The sequence below is a fragment of the Sorex fumeus genome, unplaced genomic scaffold (assembly GCF_029834395.1).
Source record: "Sorex fumeus unplaced genomic scaffold, SorFum_2.1 ptg000002l, whole genome shotgun sequence".
Classification (NCBI taxonomy): Eukaryota; Metazoa; Chordata; class Mammalia; order Eulipotyphla; family Soricidae; genus Sorex; species Sorex fumeus.
The window spans coordinates 32,195,316-32,213,338 of NW_026606059.1; the positions used below are offsets into that span (position 1 = coordinate 32,195,316).

At 40.7% G+C, this 18,023-nt stretch overlaps 1 protein-coding gene across 1 annotated transcript in view; it reads left to right on the plus strand.

Moving 5' to 3' along the window:
• The first annotated feature begins 335 nt into the window (after nucleotides 1–335).
• VCPIP1 (valosin containing protein interacting protein 1) overlaps nucleotides 336–18,023 on the plus strand; it is a 29,579-nt gene continuing 11,891 nt past the window's right edge. Inside the window, exons 1-2 of the mRNA XM_056130793.1 lie at nucleotides 336–3,289; nucleotides 16,448–16,534. Coding sequence (XP_055986768.1) covers nucleotides 583–3,289; nucleotides 16,448–16,534 — 2,794 coding nt within the window. The 5' untranslated portion in view covers nucleotides 336–582. The remainder of the gene's footprint in view (nucleotides 3,290–16,447; nucleotides 16,535–18,023) is intronic.

The window sequence follows — 18,023 nt, forward strand, 5'->3', positions numbered from 1 at the left end:
GAAATGTAGTTTCTCAGGCGCCTTTGCTTGGGCCCCTGACTCGGGAAGACGGCCGAAGAGATCCAGTTCGAACTACAACTCCCGAGAGGCCACCTGCGTGACCTCTTCCCTTCTGCCCCTCCTCCCTATCGCCTTCCTCTTACGCCTCTTCGCGGGCGCTGCGGGGCTTGGCCTCCCGGTATTTGTAGTTCGTCAAGGACCCAAACTCCTCGTACCTGAGGGGCAGGCGTGAGGCCGAGAGACTCCAATTCCCAGCGGGCAGAGCGGGAGCTGCGCCTGCGCACACCGAGCGAGGGCGTGTATGTCTGTGTGTCTGAGGGAGAGAGAGAGCGAGAGGGAGTGAGTGTGAGTGCGGGGTAGGGTGGTGGCCGTTACGTTCGGGGCAACGGCTACGGCAGTGGAGAAGTAAGAAGAGAAACAACGTCCGGCGCTTCCACCTTTCCTTAGGACGTGGCGGAGCTGGTAGGGAAGGGGAAGTGTTCGCCCGGGGCCTGGACTAGACCGAGTGGACCGGCGGGGGTCTGGGCTATGAGCCTTTGAGGGTCGCTTGGGACGCGGAGAGAGACCCGAGAGCCGAGCGCGATGTCTCAGCCGCCGCCTCCGCCTCCGCTGCCGCCGCCGCCGCCGCCTCCTGAGGCTCCTCAGACTCCGCCACCGCTGGCGGCGGCGGCGGCGGCCGCTCCGGGTGGGCTCTCGAAGCGACGAGACCGGAGAATCCTCTCCGGGAGCTGCCCGGACCCCAAGTGCCAGGCGCGGCTGTTCTTCCCGGCCTCCGGTTCTGTTAGCATCGAGTGTACCGAGTGCGGACAGCGGCACGAGCAGCAACAGCTGCTGGGGGTGGAGGAGGTGACCGACCCGGACGTCGTACTACACAACCTGCTCCGGAACGCGCTGCTCGGGGTGACGGGCGCACCCAAGAAGAACACGGAACTGGTCAAGGTGATGGGCCTTTCCAACTACCACTGCAAATTGTTGTCGCCCATATTGGCTCGCTACGGCATGGACAAACAGACAGGGCGGGCCAAGCTCCTCCGGGACATGAACCAGGGCGAGCTGTTCGATTGCGCTCTGCTGGGTGACCGCGCATTCCTCATCGAACCCGAGCACGTTAACACGGTGGGCTATGGCAAGGACCGCTCGGGCAGCCTCCTCTATTTGCACGACACCCTGGAGGATATCAAACGGGCCAACAAAAGCCAAGAATGCCTGATCCCAGTGCATGTGGACGGGGATGGACATTGCCTAGTGCATGCAGTGTCCCGGGCGCTAGTGGGCCGAGAGCTCTTCTGGCATGCCTTACGAGAGAACCTGAAACAGCACTTCCAGCAGCACCTGGCCCAGTACCAAGCCCTGTTCCACGACTTCATTGATGCTGCTGAGTGGGAGGACATTATCAATGAGTGTGACCCTCTTTTTGTACCTCCCGAGGGTGTTCCCTTGGGCCTGAGGAACATCCACATATTTGGCCTTGCCAACGTGTTACATCGTCCCATTATTCTGCTAGATTCTCTCAGTGGGATGAGAAGCTCTGGTGATTATTCAGCCACTTTTCTGCCTGGACTCGTCCCTGCGGAGAAATGTACTGGGAAGGATGGTCATTTGAACAAACCGATCTGTATTGCATGGAGCAGCTCCGGTAGGAACCACTATATCCCCCTGGTAGGCATCAAAGGGGCTGCTTTGCCCAAACTGCCAATGAATTTGCTTCCAAAAGCATGGGGTGTGCCTCAGGACTTAATTAAAAAGTATATCAAACTTGAGGAGGATGGCGGTTGTGTTATTGGAGGAGACAGAAGTTTGCAGGATAAATACTTACTTAGGCTTGTTGCTGCTATGGAAGAAGTCTTTATGGACAAACATGGTATTCATCCTAGTTTGGTTGCTGATGTCCATCAGTATTTCTACAGGAGGACTGGAGTGATCGGAGTTCAGCCTGAAGAAGTCACAGCAGCTGCTAAAAAAGCAGTCATGGATAATCGTCTTCATAAATGTTTGCTCTGTGGTGCCCTTTCTGAACTTCATGTTCCTCCAGAGTGGCTGGTTCCAGGAGGGAAACTGTATAACCTCGCAAAAAGTACCCATGGACAGCTGAGACCTGACAAAAATTATAGCTTTCCCTTGAACAATTTGGTTTGCTCTTATGATTCAGTGAAAGATGTCCTGATACCGGACTATGGATTGAGTAACCTCACAGCTTGTAATTGGTGTCATGGCACATCAGTGCGAAGGGTGAGAGGAGATGGGTCTATTGTGTATATGGATGGGGACAGAACTAATACTAGGTCCACTGGTGGCAAGTGTGGTTGTGGGTTCAAACATTTTTGGGAGGGTAAAGAGTATGACAATCTACCAGAAGCTTTCCCTATTACTTTGGAATGGGGTGGAAGAGTGGTCAGAGAAACAGTTTATTGGTTCCAGTATGAAAGTGATTCTTCTTTGAATAGTAATGTTTATGATGTTGCAATGAAACTTGTTACAAAGCACTTTCCAGGTGAATTTGGGAGTGAAATCCTTGTTCAGAAAGTTGTTCACACTATACTGCATCAGACTGCCAAAAAAAATCCCGATGATTATACTCCTGTAAATATAGATGGTGCTCATGCCCAAAGAGTTGGAGATGGACAAGAGTTAGAGCCTCAGCTCCCAACTAAAATTATTCTTACTGGACAGAAAACAAAAACTTTGCACAAGGAGGAGTTAAACATGAGTAAAACTGAAAGAACTATTCAACAGAATATTACAGAACAGGCTTCTATAATGCAGAAACGGAAAACAGAGAAGTTAAAACAAGAACAAAAAGGCCATCCCAGGACTGTATCTCCAGGTGCCATACGTGATGGTCCATCTTCTGCACCTGCTACCCCCACCAAATCTCCCTATTCACCAACCACTTCGAAGGAGAAGAAGATCCGAATTACAACTAATGATGGGCGACAGTCCATGGTTACACTCAAGTCTTCCACAACCTTTTTTGAACTTCAGGAAAGTATTGCCAGGGAATTCAACATTCCTCCATATTTACAGTGCATTCGATATGGCTTCCCTCCTAAAGAGTTAATGCCACCCCAGGCAGGAATGGAAAAGGAGCCAGTTCCTTTACAGCATGGTGACAGAATTACAATAGAGATTCTAAAAAGTAAAGCAGAAGGTGGTCAGTCTGCCACTGCACACTCGGCCCACACTGTGAAACAAGAAGATATTGCTGTTACTAGTAAACTGGCATCCAAGGAACTTCAGGAACAAGCTGACAAAGAAATGTACTCCTTATGTCTTCTAGCAACATTAATGGGTAAGCTCAATTTAATTCAGATGGTATTTACTAACTTGTGTATATAATGTTTTCTGTTGAAAAAATTTAGCCAACAAAAACTATTTGCATATATATTTTGAGAATGGCTTCTTCTTAGTTTCTTGATAGTTAATATGGTTCTTTATTAAGTAAATATTAGGAAAACAACTAAGAAAGTGAAACTAGACCTTAAAATTTTACCAGATTATTTGAATTTAACATTAATTATTTTATTATTATTTTAAACAGCTTGTGGTGTATTCATTAAAAAGCCCTTTCATTTTTCCTCTCCCTTGACTTTATTCAGTCTGTCGACCTTGCCCCTTTTCATTTATTTTTAAATTTTATTTTCCTGAGTGTCATGTGATTTTTAGAACTTCCTGTTTGGTGAGTTGCAGTTTCTGCTGTTTATATTCTCACTGCTCTCCAACTATTAGTCCTGTTATCCATTTCCTGTTCTTACTTTCCCAGCTCATCACATTTTTCTTATTTGTACTTAGGATTTGTGTCTTAATTTTGTTCTCAGTGACTCTTTGTTATAGGTTGTAATAAACTTGTTATAACACAAGAAATATAAACAGGTAGATGTTAATGTGGTTGCTTATGTAGTATTCCTTTTCTAATAATTCAGCATAAACTAAAGGAAAATACATGAGCAACAAAGTTTTGGATGATCTGGGCTAAGACTTAGTGTTCCAGTTTTTGTATTATTTTTAATTTACTTAATCCTAGTTGGGTTTTTTTGCATTTTGGGTCACACCTGATGATGGATGCTCAGGGGTTACTCCTGGCTCATTCACTAAGGAATTACTCCTGGCGGTGCTTGGGGAACCATATGGGATGCTGGGAATCGAACCCGGGTCAGCCTCGTGCAAAGCAAATGCCCTACCCACTGTGCTATCACTCCAGCCCCTAGTTTTTAAGTTACTGTTAATCTGATTTTCTAAGGCTTACAGTAATAGTAAAATTTCAGTGTTACTTGACAGAAGGACCTTAGTTTTATGAAGTTAGAGCTTTTATCAAGTAAGGTGATCTGAGTTTTTATTTTGTTTTCTGAGTACTTAATATTAGTGAATTGTGCCTTGGATTACTAAAATGAAGGTTACTTATTTTTGAATACTAAATTTAAGGGTCTGGTAGTTACTTGGAGGTCTAGAAACTTATTAAACATTTATAACTTGATATTGCTGATAATATTTTGGCAGCATACTTATTGAATTGGGAGATAGGTCAAGAAATGCACTTAGTGCTTTGTTTTTCTTAGTGATTTCAGTTTCTTATAGATTGCATGGAAGAGAAGAAGGGTGGTCTGATCGTTAGAGTCAGAAAGACCTCTACAATTTGAATGTTGGCTCCACTACTTATTCAATTAGTGACTTTATTTTATTTATTTATTTTTTTTGCTTTTTGGGTCACATCCGGCGATACACAGGGGTTACTCAGGAATTATTCCTGGTGGTGCTTGGGGACCGTATGGGATGCTGGGAATCAAACCCAGGTCAGCTGCGTGCAAGGCAAACACCCTACCCGCTGTACTATCACTCCAGTCCGTCAGTTGTTGACTTTAAGCAAACTACTTGACTCTTCAGTATATCAGTTGCCTCCTCCATACAAAATATCCCTTGTAAAGTTGGTACATAGGGCAACAGTAAAGTAAATCTAAAACTCTGAAAATTAACATCACCATATTATGGGTGAAATTAGATATATGCAGAAGACACTCTGAAAAACTGACAATCATGTCCCAGGTCAAAAATCAGGAAAGAAATCTTCCTTGTAGATCAATTCTTGAGAATGTGTTTCATATTATCTAACCTGGATGCTTGACATCTAACAGGGCGTCCAGGTAGTAGGCACTTTGAAATAGTTTTTTGTTTACTGACTTAAATAGATGACATGAACTTATCTAAAGATGGTTTGTGTCAGCAGATATGGAATGGTTAGTCAGCACTGATTATTGAAAAGGCATTGAATAGCAGAATTTGGTAGTATTTATACACTCTTACGCAAGGGAACAGATTCATTATTCAGAGTTCATGAAAATTGTGGTAATTGAAAAGCTAATTGTTTGAGGAGCAGTAGTATTTAATCAATCCTCATGATTGCCTGGCTAAAAGAGCTGTATCCCTTCACTGATTACATATTCATCAACCATCTATTCTAATCACCCATTTTGATTCCAGATATGTTAATCTAAATGTAAAAGTGCTGATGAATATTATTTAGAAGGCAGTGTTCTTTTTAGACTAATAAATTGGCGTGGATGAGATTATGATCAGTTGTGTACCAGTCTGGTCAAAATGAAAATATACTTCCTAACAAAATTTAATAAAATATGATTAAGGCTTATAATTTTTCAATTTGGTTGAAGTTTCTGGATCCAAATACCTAAAGTACTATACTGTGGACTATAACTGAGTTACCAAGATAAATGTCTTCCTTGTTATGACCCCTCTTCACCTCCATTTATATTGCTGTCCATATAAATTCACACATTTCTTTATTATTTTTATTTCTTAAATTTTAGTTTATTTTTATAAAGTTGTTCACATTTATTACATTCAATATTTTAACACCAATCCCACCACCATTACACTTTCCCACCATCCTTATTTTGAATTTTGCCACCACCATCTAAGCCTGCTCCAAAACCAGGTCCTAAATTTTTTATTTTGTATTTTTTGTTATATCACTGGAGCCATAGCACAGCTTGAGCGCAGCCAGCCCAGCCAAGCCGGGTTCGATTCCTCCGCCCCTCTCGGAGAGCCTGGCAAGCTACCAAGAGTACCTCGCCCGCACGGCAAAGCCTGGCAAGCTACCCGTGACATATTCGATATGCCAAACACAGTAACAACAAGTCTCATAATGGAGATGTTACTGGGCCCGCTCGAGCAAATCGATGAACAACGGGAGGACAGTGCTACAGACAGTACTTTTTGTTATGAATAATCTGCTAAAAATGATCCAAAAAAGTTTCCTTTTGAGGAAAGTGTGTGAAGATTGTTGTATCTCACTACACATTTCTTTTAATCTTCTACTTCCACTCAAAACTTGAGCACTGAAAGAATGCTTTAGTGATTTATGGTGTTAGCATATGAAAAACTTAACTTCAAAATACTAAGTGCCTGGACTGTTTTAGTCTTTCTAGAACACTGTCATTGTCCTCCCGTTGTTCATCGATTTGCTCGAGTGGGCCCAGTAACATTGTGAGACTTGTTGCTGTGTTTGGCATATCAAATACATCACGGGTAGTTTGCTAGGCTTTGCCATCCAGGTGAAATACTCTCGGTAGCTTGCCAGGCTCTCGGAGAGGGACAGAGTAATTGAACTCGGGTCGGCCGTGTTGGCTTTTCTTTCTTTTTTTTCTTTTTTTCATTTTTGGGTCACACCCAGCGATGCACAGGGGTTACTCCTGGCTTTGCATTCAAGCATTACTCATGGCGGTTCTTGGGATACCATATGGAATGCTGGGGATCAGTTGTGTGCAACACAAATGCCCTTCCCTCTGCACTATATATCTCCAGTCCCTAGATAGTAGTTTTCTATCTCTAATTCTCTTATCTATGTTTGAGAAAGATACTTATAGAAAATTATGTGCTTGTAAATATGTCAGTTTGGGGATAATTAACCTTATGTCAAGAATATTAGAGAATTATTAGGGCTGGAGTGATAGTACAGCGTGTAGGGCGTTTGCCTTGCACGCGGCTGACCCGGGTTCATTACCCAGCATCCCATATGGTGCCCTGAGCACCGCCAGGGGTGATTCCTGAGTGCAGAGCCAGGAGTAACTCCTGAGGATCGCCAGGTGTGACCCCGAGCACTGCCAAGAGTGATTCTTGAGTGCAGACCCAGGAGTACTCCTGAGGATTGCCAGGTGTGACCCAAAAAGAAAAAAAAAACTGTGCCTATAAAAAAAATATATTAGAGAATTATTGATTAGGTCGGCAGAGCCTGGCAAGCTACCCATGATGTATTCGATATGCCAAACACAAAGTCTCCAATGGAGACATTACTGGGCCCACTCAAGCAAATTAATGAACAACGGGAGGACAGTGACAGTGACAGTATTAATTAGGTAAGAGAAGATTGGAAAATGCTATTGATTAGGTAAGAAGCTTGGAAAAATGGAAAATGAGATGGTTTATTCAGAAAATCACAAATTTTATTTATTTGTGGGTGGTGAACACCTAGTGCTGCTTGGGGTCTACTCCCAGCTCTGTGTTGAAGAGTCTCACTTGTCTGTGGCCAAGGGCCAAAGGTACATTTTTGCGGGAAGCTGGGGTTTCTCCAATGCAAATCATGGTCCTAGCCTTTTGAGCGATCTCTCTGGCCCAGAAAATGACAATTTTTGTGGGTGGGGAACCACACCTGGTAGTTCCTAGGGCAAACTCCTGGCTTTGTGATTAGGGATCACACCTGGTAGTGCTCAGGGGGCCATATGGGGTACTAGGGATTGAACCCGGGCCAACCCTATGCTAGGTAAGCACCCTACCCCGTCTGCTCTGGCCCCTCTTGGCTGCAATGCCTGCCACCCCCTTGCCCATAATACACCACAGTTCTTGGGGAACCTGATGCTAAACCATTCATAGACTACCTTTTCTCAGGCAGTGTTTTATATGTAGCAGGGCAATGCTCTCACTCTTGATCTATTGAAACCCAGCCCTTGGCTCAAGGTCTTTTGTTAAAACAATGGAAAAATTTTTTCTTTAAAGTATTATAATTGCTTTATGAACTACCATGTGTGAACTAAGCTCCCGATAGTTTACAAAATAGCTCTTTAAGCATTATACTGTTTGAGTAACTGGTTTATTTCCATCTAACCTCAGACTTAAATACCACCTTCTTGGGCAAACTTTCTTCTTATCTAAGGATTTGGGAGTCTCTTTTGCTAATCTCTCAAAGTAGGTTCCCTATATAATTTCTTTTGGTTCATGTTTCTCAGAGCACCAATTGCACTTATTGCTGACTTACTACTCATCTTTTTTGAGTTTATGGAAAAAAAAACTTTTACAGGGGTTGAAGAAAGGGTATGATAGGTAGAGTGTTTGCCTTGCATGTGCCAGACTTGGATTCAAGCCCCAGGGCCCTTTATGATCCCCTCAGCACCCCAGGGAGTGATCCCTGAGCCATAGCCAGGAATAAGACCTGAATGCTGAAATGAAAAACAGCAACAACAACAGAAAAACTTTTCAACTTTTTATTATGAGCTCCACAAATATGGAGGCGGTAGCTTGTTTTAATCACTGAAAAATACCTTGTCACATACTGGTGGAGATCAGGGAATCATAGAAGGCCTGGGATGAGTTGAATAAGTTGAATGCAGATTATTGCAGGAAAATTAATATTATTAACTAGTAGTTTTACTGAAGGCTAAAAGAAAAAGAGGGAGAGAGAGAGAAAGAAAAAATGAATTTCCTTAAACTTAATTGCAGGATCTCAACTAAAAGCATCTCATTCCTTTTGGTTAATTTTTTTGATCACCTACTTCTATAGCTTTCATCAGTAAATCCCCAACTCAACTTTCTTTTTATATTTATATAAAGAGTATTAAAACAGTGTTCAGGGAGATGGTTCAGATGTATGCTAGAGACCTGGTCAGATACCTGGTACTGCATGACCCTGCCCCCGCAACCCCTATGCATTGCCAAGAGTGCACACTGAGCTACAAGTAGTTCTTGAGCACCTCCAGATATGACCTTCCAAAAGAACATGAGAACTTGGGCCTGGGGAGATAGTACAGCAGATAAGGTGTTTGCGGAAGATCTGGTTCAATCCCTGACAACCTATGTGGTCTGTGTAATTCCTGAGTGGAAAGCTAGGAAAAAGCCCTGAGCACTGCCAGGTATGGCCTAGCCTCCCTCCCCCTCAAAAAAAGCCAAAACTGAAAAACATGAAAACTACATACAGTTGCACATATTATAAATAAATGTGTATATACAGGGCTGGAGCGACAGCACAGCGGTAGGGCGTTTGAGTTGCGCACAGCCAGCACGGCCAAGCCGGGTTCGATTCCTCTGCCCCTCTCGGAGAGCCTGGCAAGCTACCGAGAGTATATTGCCCGCATGGCAAAGCCTGGCAAGCTACCCGTGACATATTTGATATGTCAACCACAGTAACAAGTCTCAAGATGGAGACTGGGCCCGCTTGAGTAAATAGATGAACAATGGGAGGACAGTGTATATACAGTCATATCTGTAAGCTATAGATTTAATAATCATATATAGGTGTATTATGTGTATCTTATTTATATAGACTAACAGATCTGGCTGACTCAAGTTTTATCCCTGGCACCTCATATGGTTCCCTGATCCCCACCAAGAGTGATGCTCGGGTATCACTGAATATGGCCACTGTCCAGCACTGTCCTCCTGTTGTTCATCGATTTGCTCGAGTGGGCTCCAGTAACGTCTCCATTGTGAGACTTCTTGTTTCTGTTTTTGGCGTATTGAATACATCATGGGTAGCTTGCCAGGCTTTGCCGTGTGGGCAGAATACTCTTGGTAGCTTGCTGGGCTCTCCAACAGGGGTGGAGGAATCAAACCGAACCCAAGTCGGCTGCGTGAAAGGCAAACGTCCTACTTGCTATGCTGTCGCTCTGGCCCTAGTATGGCCACAAAAAAAAAAAATAGACACCTACTCTTTGGGGCTGGAACCATAGTTTAGTAGTTAAGGTACCTACCTTGCATGGGGCTGACCTGGGTTTGATGTCTGGCACACCAGTGGTCCTTGGGGCCCCACCAGGAGAGATTCCTGAGGATAGAGCCAGAAATAAGTCCTGATTACCACCAGTGTTACCCCAAAACCAAAAATATAATAAAAATAAATAGAATGACAGATAGCTAGAATTATGCTAGTCTTTTCCTTTTTCTTCATTTCCCCCCCCTTTTTTTGGGGGGGGGGCTGTACTTGGCAGTGCTTGAGATTTACTCCTGACTTTTTGCTCAGGAATTACTCCTGGTGGTGCTCAGGTGATCATATAGGTTGGATCAAAATGGGTTGTCTGTGTGCAAGGCAAGCATACTATCTGCTGTACTATCTTTCCACCCCCTTCCCCGTTCCTTTTAAAGTAGAATAGTTACAGAATATATTATCTATTACGTGGTGCCTGCTCGAGCAAATCGATGAACAATGGGAGGATAAGTGCTACTTTTTTCATTAAAACAATAATTATCATTGCTTAATATGATCCATTTATGGTAAATATGTTACTTGAATTATATTATTTTTTATTTATTTTTTTGCTTTTTGAGTCACACCCGGCGATGCACAGGGGTTACTCCTGGCTCTGCACTCAGGAGTTACTCCTGGTGGTGCTCAGGGGACCATATGGGATGCTGGGAATCGAACCCGGGTTGGCCACGTGCAAGGCAAACGCCCTACCCGCTGTGCTATCTCTCCAGCCCCTTTGAATTATATTATTAAGGATAGATTAAAATGAACTTTCGGTGTTTTGCTTTTACCTTTTTTGTTTTGTTTTGTTTTGGTTTTAGATTTTGGTGGACACACTCAGCTATCCTCTGGGGTACTTCTGACCTGTGTCCAGTCATCACTCCTGATGGTGGTCAGGGAACCATATGTGAGCTAGGGATCACATCTCGGTCAGCTGGTGCAAGTCAGTCACCTTAATTCTTGTACTACCTGCCTATCTATAATGTATTTCCTTTATCCAGGCTTCCTGAATGTTGCTGGATTAATTTTTTCTCTTATTTTTTGTTTTTTGGGTCCACACAGCAGTGTTCAGAGACTGCTCCGAGGTTTTTACTCAAGAGTTGCTCCCAGTGGTGCTCTGGGGATAATGTAGTTTCAGAGATCAGGATTATTCACATACAAAGCATGCTTTACATGCACTCAACCCATGGAGGTATCTCTCTGGCCCCTACTTAACAATTTCATCTGTAATTATATAATATGTGAGTGACTTAACCTTGGTATTGTAAAATATAGTATTGAATTTTCTCATAAATATTTTTCTTTATCTTTGTTTTGAGTCTACATCCAGTGATGCTCAAGGCTTACACCTGACTTGATATTCAGGGCCATTCCCTGCAGTGCTGGGATACCTCAGGGATTGAAACTGGCTCCAGTGTGCAAAGCAAAGCAAGTGTTTCAGCCCGTTGAGCTATCTCCTTTACCTTATAGACCTTTCTCTCTCTCTCTCTCTCTCTCTCTCTCTCTCTCTCTCTCTCTCTCTCTCTCTCTTTCTTTCTTTCTTTCTTTCTTTGCTGTCGTGTGTGTGTGTGTGTTAAGTATGACAAATGGTATATATGTTCTAGACTTAATTTCCTCTCTATTCCTATGGTGTTCTTGAGTTTTCTATTGATTTTCCTTGTCAAGAGATAAACACAGATTTGTGCAAAACAGAATTTGTCTGTTTGGAAATTCTTTAATTTTCTTGGGGGAGTGGGGTGGGATGTGGCTTGGCTTTGACCACACCTGGCAGTGCTCAGTGATTACTCTTGGCTCTGTGCTCAGGAATCATTCTTGGAGGTGCTTGGGGGATCAAATATTTTTTACATCTCCAGCCCCTGAGTGACACCAGTACCTTTGTTATCTCTCCACCCCCACCCCCGACATCACTCACAAAAATCTTAAGACGCTGGACCAATAGTACAGTGATAAGGTACTTGCCTTGCTATATATAGCACACACCGGAACACCATATGGTAACCTGAGTCTGCCTGGAGTAATACCTGAGCACAGAGTCACAAGTTGTGAGTGCTTGGTATCCCCTCCCCCCTCAAAAAAAAAAAACACCTTAAAAAATCAATGTATATATCTGGGGATATTGGTGCAGGGAATAGGACAAAAATCCTTAAAAAAATTAGTGCACATAGATATATCTTGGTGTAAATGGATAACCTTTAAGTGGCGATTTTTGTACTCTTCTGAAATTAAACATTGACTTTTTGTGCTTATCTTTTGTTTTCCTTCACATTTTTTCAAGATTATACTTTTTAAAAATTAAAAGACATAGGGACCAGAGAAATGCAGGAGGTAGGGTACTTGTCCTATAATGTGGCTAACCCCAGATTTATACTCAGCATCATCTATGGTTCCCAAGAATAGCCAGGGATCAGTCCTGAGCACAGAGTCAGTGAGACTAGCCCCTGAGTACCACAGGGATTAGCCCACAAGCCCCACCCCCTCCAACTCAAAAGAATCTAATATGTGTAAAAAAAAAAATCAGTTTAACTTTGTACTTTCCAGAAGGAATTATTTTTAATAGATTGGGATGTATTCTTTAAGACTGTATATGTTATACATCTTTCTACAGTTGGGCTTGTATGCATGAATGTGTAGCTAAATATATTTTTTAATGCTAATAATGACAAAGTTAAGGCACTGAATATAAGGAAACAAGCATACCTTTTCTTTTTTTGTGGGGAGTGGGAATGCTGAGTCTCAAACCCAAGTTCTCATACATGCAAGGCATGTGTTTTACTGCTGAGCAATAATAAGAATGACTTGTATTGCTTATATGACAACCCTGCCTCAGAAATGGTTTTGATTTAATGAAGAAATTCTTTTTTAGATGGGAGGATCTTCAGGAATGGTGGAGAAATAGCAACAATTCTTCAAATAATGAATATCATTAGGATTCTCTCTAATAGAAACAGGTCTATGTTCCTAGTTTAATTTAACATTTTGGTCAGTTTACTCTTTGGTCATAGGTACTTGTAAGTTCACAGTTAATTTAGGATTTGGGAGGATAAGTTTATGTTTCAAATGTATATATTTCATATATTCATATCATATTCTATATTCTAAGGTAAGGTAAAGGTAAGGTAAAGGCCCTCCCATTGATCGTCGATTTGCTTGAGTGGGCCCAGTAACGTCTCCATTGGAGACTTTGTTGTTACTGTGTCTGGCATATCGAATACTCTCGGTAGCTTGCCGGGCTCTCCGAGAGGGGCGGAGGAATCGAACTCGGGTCGACCATGTTGGCCGCTTGTAAGGCGAACGCCCTACCCGCTGTGCTATCGCTCCAGCAGTCTATATTCTATATTTAATTTATATCTATATTAAATTTTACTTGCTTAATAAGTTGCAAAGTTGAAACCTCACTTGACTTTAATTAAATATTGAAGTTAGAAAGTTGGAATAATGGCTTTTTGCACTACAGCTGGCAGTGCTCAAAGTCTTCTCTAGGCTCTATGTGTGGGTCAATCCTAGCAGCGCTTGGAGCACCATACAGTCCTTAGGGTACTATGCAGTGCTGGGAATTGAATCATAACTTCTAGCAGGCAAAGCATGTGGTCATTCCATTTAACTATCTTTCTGACTACTAAACTCATTTTTAAGAATCCCAGAATTTTATTATAATTAGAAAGTAGAAAATAATATATTTTAAATGGTTCACTTTAACATCCCTTAAAAATTTTTAAAGCGGAAAAATATTAGGTAAACCAAGGAAAAGTGGCCCACAATGCCACTGCTATATATAATATACTGTTAAAGTAGAACTGAACAGAGGCTGGAGCAATAGCACAGCGGGTAGGGCGTTTGCCTTGCACGCCACTGACCCAGGTTTGATTCCCAGCATCCCATATGGTCCCCTGAGCACCGCCAGGAGTAATTGCTGAGGCATGAGCCAGGAGTAGCCCCTGTGCATCACCGGGTATGACCCAAAAAGCAAAAAAAAAAAAAAAAAGTAGAACTGAATAGTGAAAAAAGAATTTAGGGATGTCAAGGTGTGAAAAGGGTTATCATATAGTTCTTTTTTATTTGTACATACAATATTTGAATTTAAGTATTTGACATGTATTGTGAAAAGAAAGCTATAAAAGTAAAATGAATTAGAAAAATATGAATTAATATCTTTTCTAGATCTTTACCCACGTTATTCCTATTCTTTGAGTTTGCTTTCTAATAAAATGGTAGAAAAACAGTTTTTTTCTTTTGTTCTTTATGTGATATTGTGTTATATTCATAAAGAGAACAAGGGTGCTACCATTATGTATTCATAGTCATAAAGCATTGAGGCAGGATTTTGTTGCTTCAATTAAACTTTTTCTAGATGACTCAAACATTTTTAAAAGGAAGAAATCTCACTTATTTATTCTTCTACACTCAGTAAATGCCAAGTATTGCTATTATATTCAACAGCCCCCCATCCCAATAAAAAGATTGGCCTTTGATGTTTTTCTGAATTTGAAGAGAGGGAGAAGCTGAAAAGTAAACTAAGTTTAATTCTTACGAATACCATGGCCCTGTAGGTAAGGGCTATGGTATTTAAATGCATAGGAGCCCAAGGAAGCTACCAACTTATCCACTATGTTTATTTTTGTTTGTTTTTCATGCCACATCCAGCTTGGTCAGGACTTATTCCTGGCTCTACTCAGAAATTATGTCTGAAAGTGCTCAGGGGACCTTATGGGATGTTGGGGATCAAACCTGGGTCAGCCACATGCAAGGCAAGCACCCTATTGCTGTGCTGTCACTCAAGTCCCCTTAACCACTACTCTGACGAGTCCTAAAACTGATTTTTCAACTGCCTGTGTAGAAAGCATGAAAATACACTTGTCTGTGGCCTTTTTTATAGCTGCCAGTCTGTGGCCTGGTATGCCAACAGGTTCTGGTTCACAGGTGTAAAAAGGTTGGAAATACTGGCCTAAAGGAAGTGACACCTGAATTAAAATTTTATGTTGTATGGCAGTTGTTGGCTGCTCCTGTTTATGATTGTGGGAAGGGATAAGATTTCAGAGATGACGCACACTGTGATTGGTTTATTTCATCAATAGTTTTCATTTAAATTCTACATCTAAGTATATAATCTTCTAATGGAAAGGTAAAGTTAACCTTTCTTTATTAAAAATTAACTTTAAAAAGTCCCCCTGATTATAAAAGTTATAATACACATTATCAGAAGAGAAATGTTTTTTTGTTGCACATTCCACAAATGAAAATAGAATTATGTTTCATTTTCTGTTAACTTTTTGAACAGTGAGTCCTCTTTTATTTGAAACATTATTGAAATATGCACAATGTTAAAAAATGTTCTTGCAGGGCTAGAGCAATAGCACAGTGGGTATGGCGTTTACCTTGCATGCGGCCGACCCGGGTTTGGTTCCCAGCATCCCATATGGTCCCCTGAGCACCGCCAGGGGTGGTTCCTGAGTGTAGAGCCAGGAGTAACCCCTGTGCATCACCAGGTGTGACCCCAAAAAGAAAAAAAAATTAAATATTTGTGGTTATTTGAAATTTCTAGAAGAAGTCATTTAATATCCCCAACTCCCAATTTCTATTTTAAAGTTAACTTTGGAACAGCGGAATATGTTACTTAGCTTCAGTCTACCTAGTTTTTATACTAGCCTGTTTAGAACATACAATTTTAGAATGTATAAATTTAGAACATACAGTTTTCTAGTTTATTTTTTTATTATTTTATTTTTATTAGTGAGACACCACGAGGTACAGTTGTAGACTTACAGATTTTTGTGCTTGGATTTCAATTATACAATGATCGAATAAGTTTTCAAGTTTTTAAAAATATCTTTCCGTAATCTTTGTTTGTTCTAGTTTAAGGTTGCAAACTAGTTTTTTCCTTTGAACTGGATTGTATCTTTAGATATGTTTGGTTTAATATGCCTAGTATTGACTTATGCAGATTTAAGACATAGTAAAATGAATTCCTACATTTAAAAATTAGAATTAAGAACGAGACTTTTCTCCTCAAAATTCATGTGGTTTTTGAGTCTACAGTTTTTTTGCACAATAGTATTTGACTGTGGCCGTCACCTTTGTGATGGTGTATTTCCTAGTATGCCCCACACAGTTCCATTACTCCATTTTATTTTCCCATATATTATATGAAGCTGCTTTACTAACTTGGGAGATCTGCTTTATAATCTCTCATTTAGGCTAATCTGTAACAAAGTGAAAAAAGGTCTGCCTTGAAATCATTCGATTTTGTTCTTTTAGATTTTTTTGTTTGTTTTGGTGCCACATCTGGTAGTGTTCAGGGGCTTACTTCTCACACTGTGGTCAAGGATCACTCCTGACAGGACTCAGGGGACCTTATGTGGTGCCAGGGATCGAACCCAGTTTGGCCATGTGCAAGGCAAGCACCCTGCCCACTGTATTGTCACTGTGGTCTTTGGTCATTTTAAAAGGAATAAACTTTTTTCTTGCTAATACATATCTAATTTTATCTAACAGGAGAAGATGTATGGTCTTACGCAAAAGGGCTTCCGCACATGTTCCAGCAAGGCGGTGTGTTCTACAACATTATGAAGAAAACCATGGGTATAGTTATTTCTGATTTTATTCTGAGATATTTCTTCTTAAGCTATTGAAATATTTAGAAAACTCAGATTGCATTATTTCTAACATAATTTTAGGTTTATATTCTTTAGCAGCCTGTATAGTTAAAATGGATAACTATCCTAATTGTCTCAGCTCTGTTTTCTGCTTTAACATTATTAAAGGTCTTTTGCTCTTGTTTTTTTTAAAGTTATGTATATAATTTTTAAAAAGTAAAGGCAGTTTCTAAAATTAGAAGCAGATTTGTTTATATTCCTAGTGGCTATGCCAGGACTAGATAATAAGAGTATTTTTATTGTGTTTTAGCTATGATAGTTATATGTATATATATTTTGGTAATTTCTGAACTTTTAAGAAACAGCCATTTTCACTTAATTCCTACATTTAACACTGTACTTACAACTATTTTGAGTTTTAAGGTCCTAAAGCAGTTGCTAATATATGTTTGGATCTCATGTTTCTTGAGATATCTGACATGAATGCTTTTGGCTCCAGAATTTATTTATCTCATTATCTCACTTACCTAATTTCTACACTTATCTGACTTATGTAGACATTAAATACACAATATGTTTCAATTTTTATGTCATGAACTTTTATTTTTTATTAAATTCCCTCCCCCAAACTTGACTGTTGTAGAAATTTTCAAATGTATGTCAATTTGCAAGAATAATAAAATGAAATCCTATTTACATACCACCCTGCTTCAGCAGTTATCATTACATTTCTCTCTCTGTCTCACTGGAGTGTTTTATTTATATTTTGGATTTTGTGCCATATCGGTGGTGGTGCTCAGGATTTACTCCTGACTCTGCTCAAGGATCACTCCTGGCAGTGCTTAGGGCCTCTTCAGCCATGTGCAAGATAATCGCCTTACCTGCTCTTTCTCTTTCTCTTTCTTTGGTCCCTCACTATACTAATTTAAAAAATATATTGTAATTGTAAGCATACCATATAATTTTATCTGAACTTGTCATTGAGTTTTAATCTCCAAAAATAAGAACTTTTGTTTTTTTTTAAATGACTGTAATAGACTTTATAAAAATTATGAACAATAGCATTTTCGCATTCCCCCCCTACACACACACTTTATTTAAACATCATGGTTTACAGAGTTGTTCATGATGATTTGTTAAAGGCATTCGATATTTCAGCACCCAGTCCCACCACTACTGTCACCTTCCCTCCACCATTTTCTCTATTTTCCCAAATAACTCTCAAGCCTGGCCCCATAGCAGGCCCACAGTACTTTACTTTTTAGTGCTTATTATCACTAAATGGCTAATGGAATAATAAATACTTAAGTAAAAGAAAATTTGTGAAAATTGTTGTATTTCATCATGGGAACATTAACTCCTCATCTGAGGATTCATTAAGCTGTTGTTTCAAATTAAGCCTTCTATGTTAATGTTTGTGTTAGTTGGAGGATAATTAGCTTGTATGTTACATTCCCTTCCAATCTGGTATGCTC